Below are 18,443 nucleotides of genomic sequence, written 5' to 3'. Positions count from 1 at the left end.
TGCACCTGGTTGTCAAAAAGTTGTCAATCCTGGCACCAACACACGCTTCGAGACACACGGATGACGGAGTGTCGTTGGAGCCCAGAAGTTGTTCATCGTGCATACAAAAAAAATTGATCAGGATATTCGAAGTAGAGGGTAGTTGTTGTGTTTACCAAATACCCGTGGAAATGAGTGACGATGACCGTGATATCGATATCGAGAGCGATGTGAGTGTGATACGTAAATTAAGTTCCAAGTTCGTGTAGCGTAGATACGCAATAAGGTTGGTTAAAGCATTGTTTATATCCCTCCCCAGGAAGGTGATGACTCTGACTCCAGGCAAAGGCACTCTAACAATACCCAGTACTACTCGCAGGTATCGATAAACGCGTTTAAAAATGCCTCGATTTTCGCTCTCAGATAGATTCTATGAACCAGCACAGCACAATGTCGCGCACACAGACACCCATTAGCTAACTTTCAATTCCATATATGCTAATCATTTTATTGTATATACCTTGATCGCTGCACACTTCCAAACAGTTTATTTAATTCAGTGATTATCAAGGTTCGTTTGTGTTTCTCATTTAGGCCGAGAAACGAGCCCATCACAATGCACTGGAGAGAAAACGACGGGATCACATAAAGGATAGCTTCTCGAGTCTTCGAGACTCGGTGCCAGCTTTACAAGGAGAGAAAGTTGCCAGTAGAGCCCAGATACTGAAGAAAGCCGCAGAGTACATACAGTTTATGAGGCGTAAAAACACATCGCATCAACAGGACATCGACGACTTGAAACGCCAGAACACTCTGCTGGAATCTCAGAGTTTGTGTCTTCGCAATTGTAACTAATAATTAATTTTATAGTGAAAATTTCTGAAAGCATATTGAATAACTTTCAAAATTACGTTTCGTTTACAGTTCGAACATTGGAAAAGGCTAAAATAACTGGAAATTATGCCGCCGAGTCTTGCGATGTCTCGAAATCTGATTCTGTTGGAATTGGATCTTACAATGATTCGGAATCCGAATCCTCCGACAGTGAAACTGGTAGGACTATCCGTAATCATAAGAAGCTAAAAGTGGGGGGGATGCATCACTGACGGAAGTCTTAAGATATACAATAAGAAACAAAAAAGGGAAAAAAACTTGAAGAATTAAAATTTTTCCTCCATTATTACCGATTATCAATATTATTTAATACTTTTATTTTGATAAAAACGAACTTTCTGTAAAGTATACGTGTATATACATATATATAGATATATATCTATATACATATATACATAAACATATAGATATATGTAAATGTATTATGTAAACAATTGTAAGGTAGGTACTTATTTAAATAAATCTTAGTCCTGTTTAGCTGTTTTGTATTTATCTGCGATTATTTGCAGAATTATGCAACCTGCAGACACAAGTGGTGCATGTATGACACAAGTGGTCCCGTGATGTTTTGACAGCTTCTCTGAATAGAAATTTTTGCTCGACTTCTAGTTGCATTTCTGCGTGTCCTGGGTCATTTCAGGATCTAAACAAGACCATACGGCGAAAATATTTATGGGAAATCATGTGGTCCAAGGTGTAGTCATATCAATAAAGAAAAGGAGATTATGATCACGGTCTTCTACACAGATCTGGGCACTCCGTCTCTAAAACCGTGACCTAGCAGGGGGAGGCTTTTATTTATTCCTCTTTGTCGCACACCTCGGCCTCCGAGATTGCAACGCGCTATGGTTAGGCTGCGTACCATCGGTGCGTTCCGAAATATACATGCAGTACTGCCGAACGTGACGTCACGCAGCCGACTGCTTTACTTCAGTGTTTACACCACGACATTACTTATGATGTGAAGGGTAATATATTACTTATGATGTATTGAAGGATATGGTAACCCTCCAAATTGACCACAAGTACGATAAAACACTTTTACAGAGTGGTCGAACGATACGACACGTGTATTTGCCATTGAATTGCATAGCATTTAATTCAAAAGTATAGCCATAGCGCTCGTCGCGCACTCCAGTGATGGCCCGCAAAACTATATAGCCTGGCCGCAGATTTGCGAAACAAATTACTGTATTGGGGAAGCTGTCCCTCCATACCTATATATATTATACCACTAGTGCCGCTAGTAGTTGTCTGGCAAGCTTGCGCGTGGTCAGCAAGGGCAGCGAGCGTTTCAGAAGTCTACTAGCCCCACGTAGAGGAACTAAAAACGGGGACAAAACGCGTACAATTTTTTACACCCGCATTCATAGTCCTTCCTTGAGGAACAAGGATTCCTTGTTCATGAAACGTGAAATGAGAACAAGGAATCCTTGTTCCTCAAGGAAGGACTATGAATACGGGTGTTAGTATACGAGCAGCGGTGAGTGTCAGGGGGCTGACGTTGGCACATGAGCGTTCATTGGCAATAGACCGGAAGGTGCTCTCACGCGCCGATAGGCTTACGGTTGAACTCACTGAAATGTGTACCAGACGTCGAGCAGGGAAAAAAACGGCGAATTCGATTTGAAAAAGCGCGGACTGCGCGCAATCAGGGGGAATTACCGGAATACCGTGCGGCTCGCCCTCTTCATTACAATACAGTCGATGTATCATCGCGGGCGCGTGGTTTGCGCCGCCGTGATAGAATAGCGTGGGAGAGGAGGACGATTTCCGTGGTGATTTTGCTCAGGTTCGCGGAACGTTGCCACTTGCCAGTAGTAGCTGCCAGTAGCGTAGAGAAGGTTCGTCACTCGAACCGCGGAACGTGCGTGGTTCGTCGGGTAGTTTTAGTCGCGTGTCGCGTGATAGCTGGGCGGAGATGTCTGCGTGTCAAAGGCAGCCCCAGGACACCGTCGTCCCGCCTCAGAACGGGGAGGGCAACGGGAACGTGGTGTCCCCGAGGAAAAAACAGAGAACATCGATACCCGGAGCCACGTCGAAGGTTACCGTCGTCTTGGGAGCGCAATGGGGCGACGAGGGCAAGGGAAAAGTCGTCGACATGCTGGCGACCGACGCCGACGTTGTCTGCAGGTGTCAGGTGCATATTCATAATAATTCATGAGTTAGAGCGCGCTGCCGGAGTCCGGAATTTTCAAACTCTGCTTCTCCTCGGATTGTTTTGAACATTAAAATGGTCCGAAACCCAGCCTTTAGGTACTGTTGGAATAGCGTTGCCTCGGATTTCATTTCTCTCCCTCCCCCGAAGGTCAGGGCTACTAATTTTGGTGACCCGGTATGAGATCACATTGTAATCGACACGGTCCCATTATTTTTATGAATAAAAATAACCTTGCCACGAGGACAAAGCCGCGGTTGAGTTCTCCGCTATTTCTTCGTTTCCCCACGTTTTCACGCCATTACTCGCTTTACTGTATCTATGTGCACTCAACTATATTATAACCGCTTGCCAGTCGGTCTTATGATGCCGTGATGTAATAGGCATAAACCTCATCGGAGTATATTTATTTATCAACACCGGCAGTGCTGGATTGAGGATCTTAGAGGCCCCCGGCCGTAAAATAGACTTTTTAGAAAACCTTCCCGCCAATGAAAATGCGCGTAACTTTTAATTTGTCAAGGTCAAGTGGAAGGTGATTGAGGAGATTCGATTGAAAATTAAGCTATCCAAATTAAATGTGAGAGTCATCTGCTGTTCAAATTCGTACTGGAGTATTATAAATTACAACAAGTGTTGAAAATTGTAGAAATATTTTTTTGCTCAATTTTTGTATTATGAATTTCAATTATTTTTACGAAATTTTGATTCCTGGGGGTAATTTTTGTGGCCTATCAGCATTTTCACGTTTTGCAATTTGAAAATCAATTGAGGAAGAAATTTTCAAAATTTCAGCCTTTGAAGAATAAATGCTTTGTGCGGCATAATTGCTTACTAAGTTTAGAGCATCTCCTATGGCTGCAGAGCCGATACTTTATTTGATCAGAGTTCTGGGGCCTAAGAAATAAGCTTTCTGCACCTGTGCTTGATTTGTCCTTGAACACCAGCCACCCACTATTTTTGGCAGGAAGCTTATGCTGTGGTTATGCCAAACAGAATCAAGTCAATCTTGCCCTTGGAATAAAGATTCTGAAATTTCTCTGCTACATTATTTTAGGGAGGTGGGCAATACAGTTAATTACTATTACTTTGAACTAAAATCAAGCACATAAATACAATTGAATAAATAGTGACTATCGTAGTTATCTAATCGACTATCTGGTAATGATTAATTAATTATTAATAAATTAACAAACTTTGTTGATTTTTCAGGGAGGAAACAACGCTGGTCACACTGTGGTCATAGAAGGTGCAGAATATGATTTTCATTTGCTGCCAAGTGGAATCATCAATCCAAAATGCAAATCCGTTATCGGTACTAAAATTATACTTATAATAATAATTTCCTCAAGATGTTGATCTTATACATCCGATAATTTCTTGCTGCAAAACAGTGCAGAGACTTTTTCCTGCTTTCAACTTGCCCTATCGGCTCAAAATTTCTGGTATTTGTAGTTGATAGTTAAGCTAGATAGCTCGAGTCAGCATTACGAGCCACTTTTATATGCTATCTTGGCATATTTATTACGATCGAGTTTTAGAGCTGGTAATATGACCCTGGACATAAACCACAATTTGCATAAAGTTTTCACATCATCACATTTAAATGTAGTTATTGATTTAATAAATATCTAACTGGTACGGCTTGTCACCGGATTTCCAGCTGACACTAAATTACGTAGAATGAACCTAGTATCTAATTATGTTGGCTACACATTTTTTGATCGTCGATGTGCAGGAGTAACAGTCATGCAATTTACAAATTCCCTCTACATTAGGTATTATTAGAATTCATTGATTTTACTACATTGGACTCTTGTATCTTATCTTATCTTTACCACAGGAAATGGAGTGGTCATTCATCTTCCGGGATTGTTTGAGGAATTGGAAAAGAACGAAGCTAAAGGTTTGACCGACTGGAAAGAAAGACTCGTAATATCGGATCGAGCGCATATAGTATTTGACTTTCATCAGCAAGTCGATGGATTGCAAGAATTAGAAAAAGGAAAGCAGTCATTGGGGACAACAAAGAAAGGAATCGGCCCAACTTATTCCAGTAAAGCGACAAGAAATGGGCTTCGCGTCGGTGATCTGCTCGGAGACTTTGAAAAGTTCTCCGACAAATTTCACACGCTTGTTCATTGCTATCAGAGAATGTTTCCTTCCCTTGAAGTGGACATTAAGGCAGAACTGGAACGCTATAAAGGGTACAAAATATCAATCAAATCTATTTTACTATTACTATTTTCGCTATTATTTATTTTCAAGTGAATTCGTTTATTCAGGTTCGCCGAGCACATTCGGCCACTTGTAAAAGAGACTGTATATTTCTTGCACAAAGCCTTGGAGAACGGTGATAAGGTGCTCGTCGAAGGGGCAAATGCCGCGATGCTGGACATTGATTTTGGTACTTATCCCTACGTTACGAGTTCCAACTGCAGTATAGGAGGAGTGTGCACCGGTTTGGGGCTGCCGCCGAGCACTATTGGAGAAGTGATAGGAGTCGTCAAGGCCTATACTACCAGAGTTGGCGATGGACCCTTTCCTACCGAGTTGCTGAATGAAACCGGTGAATTATTGCAGAGCAGAGGCCATGAAATTGGAGTTACAACTAAGCGCAAAAGACGTTGCGGCTGGCTTGACTTGGCGCTGCTGAAGTTCACGGGAATGGTCAATGGGTTAGTTGATATTTGTCAGTAGTTATTAGAGACCGAATATAGCTAGTCAATGATACAATAATGCTCCGTAAATTTCTATTGCCAGCCTGTGTAAATTATTTTCGCAGCTTTAAATCAAATACTCAAAATCCAAACTTATTTACTCCGGGGAAAAAAAAATTCGTTCGACTCATTTTATCTAACGAACGATCCTTGACAGATATACGTCCATATGCTTGACCAAACTGGACATATTGGATACTCTGGAGGAGATCAAGGTCTGTGTTGGGTATCGCTTAAACGGAAAGGACATAGATTACTTCCCAAGTAGCGCGTCTGAGCTGGGCCGTGTTGAAGTAGTCTACGAAACAGTGAAGGGATGGGAGACGATAACTGAAGGTGTACGTTCCTTGGAAAACTTACCGCCTAACGCTCGTAAATATGTGCGGCTAATAGAAGAACGTTTGAACGTGCCAGGTAAGTTTTCGCCATTGTAAAAAGTTTTTTACGCATAATTCAGTGAAAAAATAAGATTCAGAAGTAGCGCATTCAGTGCATGGTACGGTGGTTTATATATTCGTAATGGAATAAAGATTGACGCAAAGTGCCGTTGTTGCCAAGAAAAATTGTGAAAACAAATAAAGAACCCGCTTATTTTTTTTTTTTCTCGCTATTTTAACATTGTCGTTTTGGCATTTCAGTCAAGTGGATTGGCGTGGGAGCGGGCAGGGAGAGTATAATTGCTCTTTGACCAGCTGGTGCTAACCAAGGTTCGTTAGGAGGCAAGTCTTTTCGTGCGTTTGTTCAAGTAATTTTAACGCAGATTTCAAGTGTACTGTTTATAATTGCCAGCTGACACGCACAATAGATGGTGATATAATAATCGGGAAAAATATGCATTCGACGTTAGGCTTGGTTAACAAAACAGCGTAGTAAAGATATCTGCCTATTTATTAAAACTATGTAATAAGCGAGTTAATGAAATTTCCAGTTAAATTAATAATAAATTGTTCAAATAATACGTGCACTCAATTCAATGACAAGTATCGCAGACTATGGATGTATTACAAATCGTCTATCTTTGAATAGTGAGTGTGTAATTCACTATTATATATAGAATAGTTGATATTGAAAAACTGCGGTAGGAACGAATTGTTATAGTCAAATAGCTGCAACGTCGCAAACGCAAGGTCATATTTACAGTTGAACGCAACGGGAACAGTATTTAATTTACGTTACTGGCGGGTTTTTCGTCCTCCATTATTTCTGTATAAGTACTTTTCGTATCAAAATCCGTTACTCGGCTCGTTCTCCTTCAAATTTCAATGAGATCCTTTAAGCACAGAAAAGACGAAAATAATTTGCTGAATATGTATCTATAAATAAAAATTGAATTCAAGGGGCAGAAGGCACAAGCTTTGCTTATCCGAAATTGAGAACCAATGAACAATCATGTTGTTGGTTCATGCTACGTTTTATTCGCTATCTCTTCGTAATTCAATTAGTATTGAAGCATCATTTTATTATAAACAATATTAATTGAATTGTAACTATACAAATATTTAATAATTATTAAGATTAATATTACCAATGTAATATAATTGCGTCGAGTTTATTTATTTTTTCTCTCATATCCACTCCAATCCGCTATTTCCTAAAGATACAGTAATTGAATGATATAAGCTATCTTCAAGCTAATAATAAATATTAATGATACTACAATAAAGTTTACGGGTTCAGCGTATTATTTTCTTTTTTTTTTCCGATCGAGTTAGTGTTACCTCAAAATTTGCGTTCGGTTTTGCTTTCCTTATTTTTAAAAAATTTGATTCTTTAGATTTGAACGTTACTCGGACTCTTAGCGGACTTCGGAACGTCGTTCCTCGATTGCAATGATTCTCGTCGTTCTCGTGCACGTCGATTTTGAAACCAAATTTTTACCTGCAAGTAACACAGAATTTAATGCATATTCTACTGGGACGTTGTACGCTACTTTTTAAGAGGTGACGTGCTCTTTTTCTACCTGTAACTAGTTACGCAACGACCAGAAATTCATACTGATAGCAACTCCAATCCCGGTAAAAATTTTCGCTCATTGTGAGCTAGTTGGAACTTACGTAATGCATGAAGTGCCGTCGCGTCGAGTAGTTGAGGTTGTTATTTTAACGAATATCGTCGAGCATTTCAATTTGCATTAATTTTACGCGAAGGAAAAAAAGTGAGGATCCATTGATTGTTTACAAATTAACCCGATCACACTAATATATTCGCTTTTCACGCACGATTAGGTCCCCGGATCCAATTTTTTCTACCCACTTCAACTTCAGAGCCTTCAGGCTGTACTTACTCTACTCTGAGGAAGCCTGAGTACCGTGGAAAGTTGTAGAACGTCTCTTCTGGCGAGGTACGCGCCCTTGCTGTACTTGTCTTCGAGAATTTGTAGTTGGAAGGCGGTGAAAGGTATCCTTGGATGTTTCCCGGGTCGTCTCTTGGACGTTTTCCCGGCCGTCGACCTCTTCGGTAGCCTGGGTGGTCGGTATCTGGTGCAGTGGAGCCAGGGCAGGTCGTTCCTCTCCGAATTATCCTGAGCAACGGCGCCGGCGTTCGTTCCGGAATCTGATGGCCGAGGCGGCGACGGGCATTCCGCACCGGTTTCCCTCTGCTCGGGAACGGCGACGACGAAGGGTGCGGAAAGCGGGGTTGGACAGCAGGGGCAACTACTCGGCAACTGTGGGACGCGGCTACCCCCGGAAGAAGACGACGTCGAGGAGGTGGAGCAGGGTTCGTCGGCGGCGAGGATCCGGGCAATGCTGAAGTCCGTCGACAGCCTCTGGGAACGGCGGGCTTCACTCATCTTCGAAACGCAAGAAACTAAATCGCCTCACGAGTCCATCCCTCGTTTTATAGACCCCGGCGCTTCCGCCCCGTCGTTCCTGGTTGGTCCTGGGTTCCAGGGTCCTCCAGGATCGGTCTGAATGCGGTATCCATTACCAGAGCGGGCGAATTAGACGCCTAGACGCACACTTGATGGCTATCGCATGAACCGCGAGGGGTCCGACAAAACCAGCGCGTCTTTGGCAAGCGCCGTGTAAATAAAATACCTGCGACCGCGTACCGAGCTCTCATTGTGCATGCTCTTATACCAGTGCATTATCTACGGGCAAATCTCTCCTAGGCCAATAACAACAATGTAATTGATACCACTGCGGGCCCCACAGAGCGGCGGACCGTTTCTATGGGGTGACGGGCAGATGGGGCAGGGCCCAGTGGGCCGTGCTTAATCAAAAAGCCACGGGGGTTGCCACGGGGGTAAATCGGGGCTAGTTTTGGTAATGCCGGCTAATCCGGTAATATACCCATGATGGCTCGATCCTCGATCCTTCCCCCAGAGCTCACTGGCTACAGTGTGGTGATCGCAGGTTTTCTTTTTTGTCTAACTATGTGTATGTACATACATTCTATATACATAATAACATGTTATACAGTATAAGCACAGACTGACTTGCGTGTGCGTTGATCTCCGTCAGAGATATCGGGTGCACGGGGATGACGTGCGGTTGTCATCGGTGTATAATACTCGAGCCGAAGAAAAAAAGATTGACAATAAAATGCTCCGAAAGTAGCGGAGTGTTTCAAACGGCCAAACCGTTGGCCAGCCGACGGGAGTATTAGACTTTGCTAGCTGACGTTCTAATACCGAAACTTATGAAACTTAACAATATAATGTATTATCGAGAAGCCTTAACGCTGCTTGATATAACAATTCATCTTATCGTCGAACTTTGACTCACTCTTTGTATACCTATAATATTTCTTAACAGCGATCGGCCTTAATTGCAATATATATGAAAGTATTGCGATGCTGCAAGTCACGATGCCGCAAATGTAATTGAAATCTGCATGTGACACAGGAAACAGAGAGTTCTTGTTTCAAATGCTTCGGCAAAATGCTCCGCCGCGTTTCGCATAAATATAATCCACGCACATCGTACGCATATGAACTTATAGTTATACTTTCCAATAATGCGTGGGCCAACGATTCACCCTAGAAATTTATACACGCACCGAGATTACCTATAAATAATGTACTTGACGAAATAATTTTCTTACGACATGATTTCACCGTTTTGTAAATACGTGCGTGCCTGTGACAAAAAGATGGGAGTCAAGCTTAATTTTTTATTAGTCAATCAAACAAAGGCGACAGTCACCATCTCACGGGACGACGAACTGACCGACGTGATCGTCGGCATCGAGGAATGGAAATCTCCAGAGAACGACGATGGAGAGGAGCGACTTGGAGAGGGGAGACAGCGAGTGATAGGATGGCTTGAAAGCACCCTTAAGTCAGTCGGTGGTTACGGCCGTTGGGTGTCGTCGCGGTTCCGGAAAAGAGTAATTACTGAGAATATCGAGAGGAATCGGAAAACAATTATAAACGCCAATCGCGACTTATGTTTTCGGAGTAGGGTCACGGATACAAAGAATTAAAGGAGTGAACTACTTTTAAACGGGTTATCATTAATCTTGCTCAGCTTGCACGTAAAGTTACAGTGTATTATCACGAATATTCCCGCTTTTTCATTCGGCAGGAATTTACTGATATTCGTTCAATTTCCAACGGTAAGTAATTGTTAATCTTGCATTCTTGGAACAAAAGCGCGTTCTCGCTCTTTTCATCGCTACAGCAAGTCCCTCATTCAATGAATCAACTGAATTCATTGTTAATTTGAATTCGGTTATTGACGGCGATTGGAAAATTTTTAGTAAACTTCATCAAAAACTTTGGAAGAACCTCGAATAGTTTTTTAGACAAATTTTTTAGTTTTTTTTTTTTTTTTTACTAACAAGATGTTTTTGCTAGCAGGGATTGTTTTTTTTCTTTCTTTTTTTTATCAATGATGTTGAAAACAATTCAAAGATCGAAATGAATATTCAATTTCAATGAGATTAGACAGTAGTATACGTTATTGGATTATTTAGGACGCGAATACTTAATTGTTTTATACCGTAGCATAATATCAGCCACAAGATCTACGGAGTATGTTTGTTTTATTCAAATGGTGTTACGCAAGCGACTTCTTTACGTAAGGTGATGGCGGTCGTAAATGCACGCGTTATGTAGGGTGTTCTAAAAATATGTTGATAAAACTCGTGAGTTTTCGAGTCGGTATAAAACATGTTAAATAATTATTACGGAAGGATCACAAGGTTAGTCAATAAATTGACCTGTAACCATCCACGAATTAGTCGCACATTGAACCGAGAGTATTATTATAAAATAAAAATCTGTCTCATCGGTCATCCCCATACTTGTAAAGTATCCAGACCACAATGTGTCAGCGTTTGTCTCGAGCGACCGGGAATATTTGTACAGCGATAATGAAAAAACAGTGTATACTCGGAAAATAATGTAAACATTACAAACAATGAGAACGAAATTGACTAACTCGGGTTCTAATCTTTTTTTCCAGAGGCATCACGCGCAGTTCACCATGATTAAAATCTGGATACTCGTGTTTCGCGAACATTAACGATAAGTCGCATCCTGAGTCTATGTTGTTTACAGTCCGTACGTGACTCAGTTTGACGAGTTACGGTGTACAAATTTTTTTCTCCGTTAGTCAATAACATGGCAGTCGATGCCATTTTTCGAGCTGACGAGGCTGGCACATCGAGACAATGATACTTTGCACGATTAGTATCGAAGAATTTCAGTACTTGGCAGTCACAGCGGGTCCTCAAGCCGACTCCGCCCTTAAATTTTTCCGAAATTAACTCGAAAGTGAGAAAAATCGATTAAACCAAGATCAGGAAATTGGGCTTGAACTCTTCGCACCGTTGTCTGAAGGACAATTAAGAGAGGAGAAGCATCCAGAATGACCGCCACCGAGGAATCGGAACCGCTCATTCCCTCGGCTAATCCACCGGTGGCTACAACCAGCACAGGGAAATACAGGGTCTCCTACCAGTCTTTGAACAATGTAAGTATTGCTCTGTAAAGTTTATGTAAGACGTGAATTGATGCGATTCCGCCGAATTTGGGATAGTTGGAAAATGAGAGTGAAATTTCAAATTGAATATTGCTGATAGTCATAAATGGTAGTTCAAGGGCTAGTCCGGTCTACTTATTTCCCCAGGAGATGAAAGAATGACAGGGTCGCTGCCTGTTCTAGTCATGGAAGCCCCAACATCGAGCTGGGTCCGCGTTTATATCAGCACGGCTTCCTTCCGGAGCATATGCAGCGTGTATTAATTACGGCTGAATAATTCCACTTTAGTCCAAGCTGTTCAGTACGTGTGTAATTTTATTTCAACAGCGATTGTACGAATGCGGTTCAAGCTCGCATTGGCTTGGTACCATGAATTATTTCGGTAAAATGTAGTCAGCTTAAGAGATCTTCTTGCAAAACCAGTAGAACCGATCCTAACGTGTCGATCTTGATTGATAAAGTATTAACGTGTCCTAGGACGTACATTCCCAACCAAAAGTGAGTCTCGGTGAGAATATTCAACACTTCGCGATGAGATGAATATTTGAAAAAAATCAATTTAGTTGATAATATCCGTCCAATACGACCTTAAACAAATATCAATAGATGCGTCGAATCAATTGCGCAGCTACTTTGCCCTTATAAAAAAACTTTGTGACGGGGCAGATTTGATATTCAGCAACTGGGCCACTAGACCATATCGAAACTCGACGCTTGTTCGCATTCCGTTGACACCAACGAAACGTATAAGCCGTAGCATAGCGCCAAGCTAAAATTGCGAACATGTTTACAGCAGAAAAATGGCTCATCCGGAACCGAGCGAAATGGATCCGAGAGTCCTGTGGCTGCGGTGCGCTTCGAAAAAATGGGCTCAGGGCCGAGCGCCAACCGTTCATTGGAGAGAATTACCTTCACATGGAGCGACGTGAACGTCTATGTCACCGCAAAGAAGCAGCGACTGTGGGAGCGAATATCTAAGGGGAGAAGGCCCGTCGAGCTGAAGCACATCCTGAAGGACGGTAATACCGGATCCGTAATTTTTGGATGATGAATTTTTTTCGACACCATTTCTAACGATTAATGATTCGATGTTTCAGTCTCCGGCGTCGCTTATCCCGGTGAACTCTTAGTCATCATGGGCTCTTCGGGAGCGGGGAAGACCACGCTTTTGAACACCTTGACCTTCCGCACCGGCCACGGAATAACCGTATCCGGAATAAGGGCGGCCAATGGTCGTCGCTTAACTCCGACCGTTCTCACCTCCAGGTCGGCATACGTCCAGCAGAGCGACCTCTTCATCGGCGTATTGACCGTCAAGGAGCATCTCATATTTCAGGCCCTGGTCCGCATGGATAGACACATTCCGTATTCGCAGCGGATGCAAAGGGTCGAAGAGGTCATAGCCGAGGTAAATTATAAGAATCTGTAAAACGACGAAGTCGTTGGGTTCACTCTCAGGTTTAACGATATTCTTTCCAAATATATAAATAACATATATATATATATATCACAGGTCTTTGTTGCAACTTTGCAAGCGTTTCATTATCCGAGAAAAAAATTGAACTCGACGTGTTTTTTCGCTTTTCCGTTCCAGCTGGCGCTTACAAAGTGTAAAAACACGGTGATTGGGGTACCCGGAAGAGTGAACGGGATTTCAGGTGGCGAGATGAAGAGACTGTCATTTGCCTCAGAGTATCTTACGAATCCTCCGCTGATGTTTTGCGACGAGCCAACTTCCGGGCTGGATTCTTTCATGGCGCATCAGGTCGTCACAGTTCTGAAGAACTTGACAGGTTTGTGGAATGGTACCGTGACTCGGTAAGTCTCTGCGAGCCTAATTCTGAGGAATGAGCATGCTTTCAGCGAAGGGCAAGACCATCGTTGCTACCCTGCATCAGCCGTCCTCGGAATTGTTCGCAATGTTCGACAGAATTCTCCTGATGGCCGAGGGAAGAGTCGCCTTCATGGGAAGCCCGGATCAAGCTTGCGCTTTCTTTAAAAGGTGTCGTTGTCCTTCGCTTACCGATATAACTTTACGAGCAGGCTCGGATATCGAACTGCAAACGACGTAGAAAATATTAAAACGGGACTTTCCTCACCGTCGTAGCGTCGGCGCCGCCTGTCCAAGCAACTACAACCCAGCCGACCACTTCATCCAAGTCTTGGCGGTGGTTCCGGGTCGGGAGGCGGAATGTCGTCAGGCCATAAACAACGTTTGCGAAAATTTCCAGAAGAGCGAAATTGGAATGAAAATGGCCCTGGAATCTGTCACCGTGGACGGTGAATTCGGGGACTCGGTGGTGGACGCGAACACGGTCGCCAGACGATCTCCCTACAAGGCATCGTCGTGCGAGCAGTTCAGAGCCGTGCTATGGCGGTCGTGGATATCAGTGATCAAGGAACCGATGCTGATAAAAGTCCGCTTGCTACAAACGATCGTACGTTATCAATTTGTGGATGAATTACGTGGTCCTTTCATGGGTCTACATCCCCACTCTCTTAACGTCTCGCAGTGAATATTTCGCTCGAAGCGTTTCGAGTGGAAAAGTTCACTCTTGAATAGTGAATATTCACTCCATCGCATCGTTCTAGTTGCGCATTTTTTGATCTAACGAAATTTAGAGAGTATGTGACCAACTAACGACGATGCCTCATTTTTTTGCGAATTGTAGATGGTGGCGGTGCTGATCGGGGTCATTTATTACGGACAGAAGCTGGATCAGAACGGTGTGATGAACATAAACGGAGCTCTCTTCATTTTCATCACAAACATGACGTTCCAGAACGTGTTCGCGGTGATTTATGTCAGTATGCGATGAGGGACGGTGGCAAATTTTTGGTCGTGTAACATCGTTAACTTACGTTGCAGGTATTTTCTATGGAATTGCCGATATTCCTGCGAGAGCATCGTAACGGAATGTACAGAACCGACGTCTACTTCATCTGCAAGACATTGGCGGAGGCGCCAGTCTTCATCGCAATTCCGTTCATCTACACCGCGATCGTCTATCCGATGATCGGAATGTACCCTGGACCGGAGCACTTTTTTATAACGGCTGGAATAGTCACGCTAGTTGCCAACGTGGCGACCTCATTCGGTAGGCAGAAGTCAGAAATCTACGTCACGATGATATATATGGGGAGAGAAAATTCGGCGAGTCAAACATATGAAAAAAGTATGCGTTCCATCTCCATGATGGTCGATCGGAGTGCACTTCTATGGTCATAAATCACCGTCTAATTTTCGGGCATAGGTATTGATTATCCGGTCGCGATGTCGATGTGACACGTAATAAACGTCACGTGCCGTTAATTCGTTCTTAGTTTGTCCAGATCAAGTGTCTCTGTGTAACCGAATCCGCACCGCGACAAAGCGCTGACTTCGAAATTCGAAGTTAGAGTCTAGTTGAGTGACGTGAACGGGAATCGTAGCCTGAACTCTGTAAGATTTCGGTCAATGTCCTGCGTACACTGTATAAAAAAATATCGACTATTTTTTTTTTTTTTCACAAAACTCAAGTCGAAAATATTGTGCGAAATTGTGAAAAAAGAATGCTGTCCAAGCTTGAGCTTTTAATATTAATATTTAGAGGTACGTTATCGCGATTTTCTATTTCCGATTTAAATAACATGGAAAATTATCACCTGGTGACAAATCTACTCTTTCAAAAGTTATTTAAGGTCGTTTGTTGACCTTCGACCTTCTAGTTTCGACTTTGAATTTCGAAAAAGAAACAGTCGTTTTTTTTATACAGACCGGGTCCTACCCACGAAAAATCAAGTCGTGAGCCTATTCTTAAGTTATGTAAAGAACGACTCGAATCAAGTTTAAAGTGCGAACGGAAAATTTATATGAATTGTTATCAGTGAACTGTTTCGCTGCAGTACAGATGTAGGCGTATTTCTTGTGCTAGGAAGTATATATACGTATATACTTATAGAAGCCAAATACGTTATGCAAGCTGAATAATCCTCGACTAAGAAGGTATCGATATTTTTCTCACATAATTATTTACTCGCACGTGATAGAATTACCAAGCACCGATCGTGTGACACTTCTTAGGCCAGACTACATCACAGAAATTATACCCAATCCATCCGACATGTAATACATGATACGAATGTTCATATGCAACTCATATGTACATCGAGAGTTTGGATGTTGTAGAAGATTATTTTATTTCTCGCACGTGTCTTGACCGGGTTCGATACTGTTTGAAAAAAAAAAAATCGAAAAAAAAAATAACTTGTATTATATCGCGTCGACAGGATTTCTATCGTACCGAAATTCTCATCCATATACTGAAGCGTGTTTTTGAGGGACGGAGTTTAATTCCTCCCCGTTTTTGAAATTCCAGTTCAGAATATAATGTATTCCAAAACCATTGTCATTCCACCGTAAAATTTTTCTCCATCTTTTCCCAATTTCGTCTCCTCAACTTTCCGCAACGAGTCGTGGTGTCCATGAGCTACAACTAAATTCTAATTCACAGGGTATCTCATCTCCTGCGTGAGCTCAAGCGTATCGATGGCTTCAGCGATAGCGCCGCCGTTGATAATTCCTTTCCTGTTATTCGGAGGATTCTTTCTAAACAAAGCGTCAGTCTCACGTTTTTTCCAAATTGAGTTTAATTCCTCCCCGTTTTTGAAATTCCAGTTCAGAATATAATGTATTCCAAAACCATTGTCATTCCACCGTAAAATTTTTCTCCATCTTTTCCCAATTTCGTCTCCTCAACTTTCCGCAACGAGTCGTGGTGTCCATGAGCTACAACTAAATTCTAATTCACAGGGTATCTCATCTCCTGCGTGAGCTCAAGCGTATCGATGGCTTCAGCGATAGCGCCGCCGTTGATAATTCCTTTCCTGTTATTCGGAGGATTCTTTCTAAACAAAGCGTCAGTCTCACGTTTTTTCCAAATCTTTACACACGTCAGACGTCTGATTAAATTTCCTCCTATAATTATCGTGAAAATTTTCTATACTATACAGATCCGTCCCGTTTTACTTCGTCTGGTTCTCGTATCTGTCCTGGTTCCGTTACGGAAACGAAGCCTTGCTCGTGAACCAGTGGAGCGAAGTCGACTACATCAGCTGCACCCGGAGCAACGAAACCTGCCCGAAAAACGGCCGCGTCGTTCTCCAGACCCTGAACTTCAGTGAGGTAGGCTTAATAAGTGATAAGTTCAAATTCCAAGTTACCATATCAACCGAGCATTTGTACTAATGGACGCTTTTATCGAACGCAGGACAACTTTTTGATGGACATCGTTTGTCTGTTTGCCCTGATCGTTGTCTTCAGGTTGTCCGCCTTCTTTGCCATCCTCTTCAGGGCTTATCGGACGAAATAATGGTCGTACCACCCCGGTTTCTTGACCTGCACATTTTACGAACTCGCACCGAAGACGAGGTCAGAGGTACGATCAACCGACGTTGTAGATTTGCACTGGAAGCGTGCAGAAATGCGGTATTGCGAGCATATTTATGTAAAAATCAACAACAGTACTACTCCGTCCGGTCCGAAGAAGCAATTAAACAAATAAACGAGCAAAAGTCATGCTCGTAATATATTTTAACGAATAAATATAATTTCCTTCAAATACCTGTAAATATACCGGATATATCTGTAATTTTACATACGCATGCAACATAATCAATATATAATACGAGATGTTAAGTTATAAGATATCTATTGAATACAAATGACGGACAATTTTGTTGATAAGGCCGGTACATGGAATAATTATTCAAGTCTGATCTTGACCCACGACTCTCGCACGCAAAATTACACCGAATTATTCCTGCGAAATTCCTGTTCTAAGGTCAACTAATTACACAGGCCTGCAAAATACAACCTTCAATTTCCCCCTTAAGTAACAATGCTTTTTTTCGGTATTTGGGCATGTTGAATTAAAATGTAGCTCTAGTTTTTTTTACAGCTCACCGAGATTCACTTTTATGCAAGACACGCAGATTTACAGATTTCTGGACAAATCTTGTGACAAAAACGAATATACTGAATATAAAACTGTTTGCTTAGGTTTAAAATGAACGGCTTTAGTTTTAAACAAGACTTAAGAGACTAGATAAATAAAAAAGACTTGCGATACCATTTTCTACTTTCTTCAAGACTCCTGTTCAATCTTTTTCTCTTGTATTTACTTACGTAGCTCTAAATACCTTAAGATCACCATAATCTAAGCTGAGAAGACAGACAAGAAAAAAATTCTCAGGAAATTTACATAACAGAATTTTTTAAATATCTTTTTCATATATTCATACCATACCTACCGAAATTACTGCTCAATTTTGTCAGGGGTAAAAGCATCGCAGGCCAATGTTATTACTAAAATTCATTCCATGATCCGTGACGAGTATTTTGCTCCTACAGATCCAGGGACCGGGGGGTGGTTTTTATTGCATGAAACCAGTTGCCCGAGCTGTGTTGCGTTGCAACTCGTGGGAAAAATAAGAAAAGCAAAAAGTATGACACTGCCCCGAGAAGCCGCAACCGATCAAATGATTCTCTCGAGTATAATCTTGCAGCGACATCGCGTGCGATGTATCGAGATCCACTGCAACAAATTATGCACAAATATAAAGGTGTAAAAAGATTGGCGTAAGCTGGAAAGAATGAAAAAGAAAGCAAAAGCAAACACGAGGTAAATGAAATTTCTTAAAAAAATGTTTCCCCTTTTAAATTTGACTTCTTTTTATCACCAGATGACGTTCTACGACATTTTTTACATGCAGTTTTTTCCA

General features: G+C 42.0%; 4 protein-coding genes across 7 annotated transcripts; 3 read left to right on the top strand and 1 right to left on the bottom strand.

Annotated features, from left to right (window-relative positions):
* Positions 1 to 26: 26 nt before the first annotated feature.
* On the top strand, positions 27 to 1,350 carry Max (MYC associated factor X). Of its 4 annotated transcripts, none has more exons than XM_046624282.2 (4): positions 31 to 209; positions 299 to 358; positions 574 to 826; positions 904 to 1,350. In XM_046624282.2, exons 1-4 carry the CDS (start codon positions 171 to 173, stop codon positions 1,083 to 1,085), a joined length of 534 nt encoding a protein of 177 aa, XP_046480238.1. In that variant the 5' UTR covers positions 31 to 170; the 3' UTR covers positions 1,086 to 1,350. The 4 variants fall into 4 exon arrangements, with proteins under 4 accessions (XP_046480241.1, XP_046480242.1, XP_046480238.1 ...); XM_046624284.2 differs by having other exon boundaries at positions 33 to 209; positions 574 to 808; XM_046624285.2 differs by lacking the exon at positions 299 to 358 and having other exon boundaries at positions 27 to 209.
* Positions 1,351 to 2,581: 1,231 nt separating this feature from the next.
* Adss (adenylosuccinate synthetase) lies at positions 2,582 to 6,709 on the top strand. Its single transcript, XM_046624268.2, has 6 exons — positions 2,582 to 3,013; positions 4,244 to 4,346; positions 4,875 to 5,238; positions 5,317 to 5,709; positions 5,909 to 6,165; positions 6,390 to 6,709. Exons 1-6 carry the CDS (start codon positions 2,795 to 2,797, stop codon positions 6,437 to 6,439), a joined length of 1,386 nt encoding a protein of 461 aa, XP_046480224.1. The 5' UTR covers positions 2,582 to 2,794; the 3' UTR covers positions 6,440 to 6,709.
* A 271-nt stretch (positions 6,710 to 6,980) lies between these two features.
* LOC124217232 (segmentation polarity homeobox protein engrailed) lies at positions 6,981 to 8,542 on the bottom strand. Its single transcript, XM_046622629.2, has 2 exons — positions 8,036 to 8,542; positions 6,981 to 7,629 (listed from the first exon to the last, which is right to left on the bottom strand). Exons 1-2 carry the CDS (start codon positions 8,540 to 8,542, stop codon positions 7,522 to 7,524), a joined length of 615 nt encoding a protein of 204 aa, XP_046478585.1. The 3' UTR covers positions 6,981 to 7,521.
* LOC138190894 (protein white) lies at positions 7,818 to 17,810 on the top strand. The gene is made up of 13 exons (XM_069135545.1): positions 7,818 to 7,906; positions 7,977 to 10,311; positions 11,163 to 11,672; positions 12,475 to 12,700; positions 12,779 to 13,089; positions 13,276 to 13,474; positions 13,545 to 13,683; positions 13,789 to 14,119; positions 14,354 to 14,485; positions 14,551 to 14,779; positions 16,175 to 16,280; positions 16,674 to 16,845; positions 16,931 to 17,810. The coding sequence occupies exons 3-13, from the start codon at positions 11,568 to 11,570 to the stop codon at positions 17,030 to 17,032; spliced, it is 2,052 nt and encodes a 683-aa protein (XP_068991646.1). The 5' UTR covers positions 7,818 to 7,906; positions 7,977 to 10,311; positions 11,163 to 11,567; the 3' UTR covers positions 17,033 to 17,810.
* The last annotated feature ends 633 nt before the right edge of the window (positions 17,811 to 18,443 follow it).

Source organism: Neodiprion pinetum, chromosome 4, assembly GCF_021155775.2.
Source record: "Neodiprion pinetum isolate iyNeoPine1 chromosome 4, iyNeoPine1.2, whole genome shotgun sequence".
NCBI classification, from domain to species: Eukaryota; Metazoa; Arthropoda; class Insecta; order Hymenoptera; family Diprionidae; genus Neodiprion; species Neodiprion pinetum.
Note: the sequence above shows the minus strand (reverse complement) of the source record. Positions and strands in the feature narration are given on the sequence as shown.

What these genes read in the sequence shown, in the direction of transcription:
- LOC138190894 (XM_069135545.1), top strand. Translation starts at nt 11,568, where the DNA reads ATGACCGCCACCGAGGAATCGGAACCGCTCATTCCCTCGGCTAATCCA. An exon ending in CCTACCAGTCTTTGAACAAT is followed by an intron (nt 11,673 to 12,474) that starts GTAAGTATTGCT and finishes ACATGTTTACAG; the next exon opens with CAGAAAAATGGCTCATCCGG. An exon ending in AGTTCTGAAGAACTTGACAG is followed by an intron (nt 13,475 to 13,544) that starts GTTTGTGGAATG and finishes GCATGCTTTCAG; the next exon opens with CGAAGGGCAAGACCATCGTT.
- Max (XM_046624282.2), top strand. Translation starts at nt 171, where the DNA reads ATGAGTGACGATGACCGTGATATCGATATCGAGAGCGAT. An exon ending in ATATCGATATCGAGAGCGAT is followed by an intron (nt 210 to 298) that starts GTGAGTGTGATA and finishes ATCCCTCCCCAG; the next exon opens with GAAGGTGATGACTCTGACTC. An exon ending in GAGTTTGTGTCTTCGCAATT is followed by an intron (nt 827 to 903) that starts GTAACTAATAAT and finishes TTTCGTTTACAG; the next exon opens with TTCGAACATTGGAAAAGGCT.
- LOC124217232 (XM_046622629.2), bottom strand. Translation starts at nt 8,542, where the DNA reads ATGAGTGAAGCCCGCCGTTCCCAGAGGCTGTCGACGGACTTCAGCATT. An exon ending in TCAGGCTTCCTCAGAGTAGA is followed by an intron (nt 7,630 to 8,035) that starts GTAAGTACAGCC and finishes TGTTACTTGCAG; the next exon opens with GTAAAAATTTGGTTTCAAAA.
- Adss (XM_046624268.2), top strand. Translation starts at nt 2,795, where the DNA reads ATGTCTGCGTGTCAAAGGCAGCCCCAGGACACCGTCGTCCCGCCTCAG. An exon ending in GAACTGGAACGCTATAAAGG is followed by an intron (nt 5,239 to 5,316) that starts GTACAAAATATC and finishes TCGTTTATTCAG; the next exon opens with GTTCGCCGAGCACATTCGGC. An exon ending in AGAACGTTTGAACGTGCCAG is followed by an intron (nt 6,166 to 6,389) that starts GTAAGTTTTCGC and finishes TTGGCATTTCAG; the next exon opens with TCAAGTGGATTGGCGTGGGA.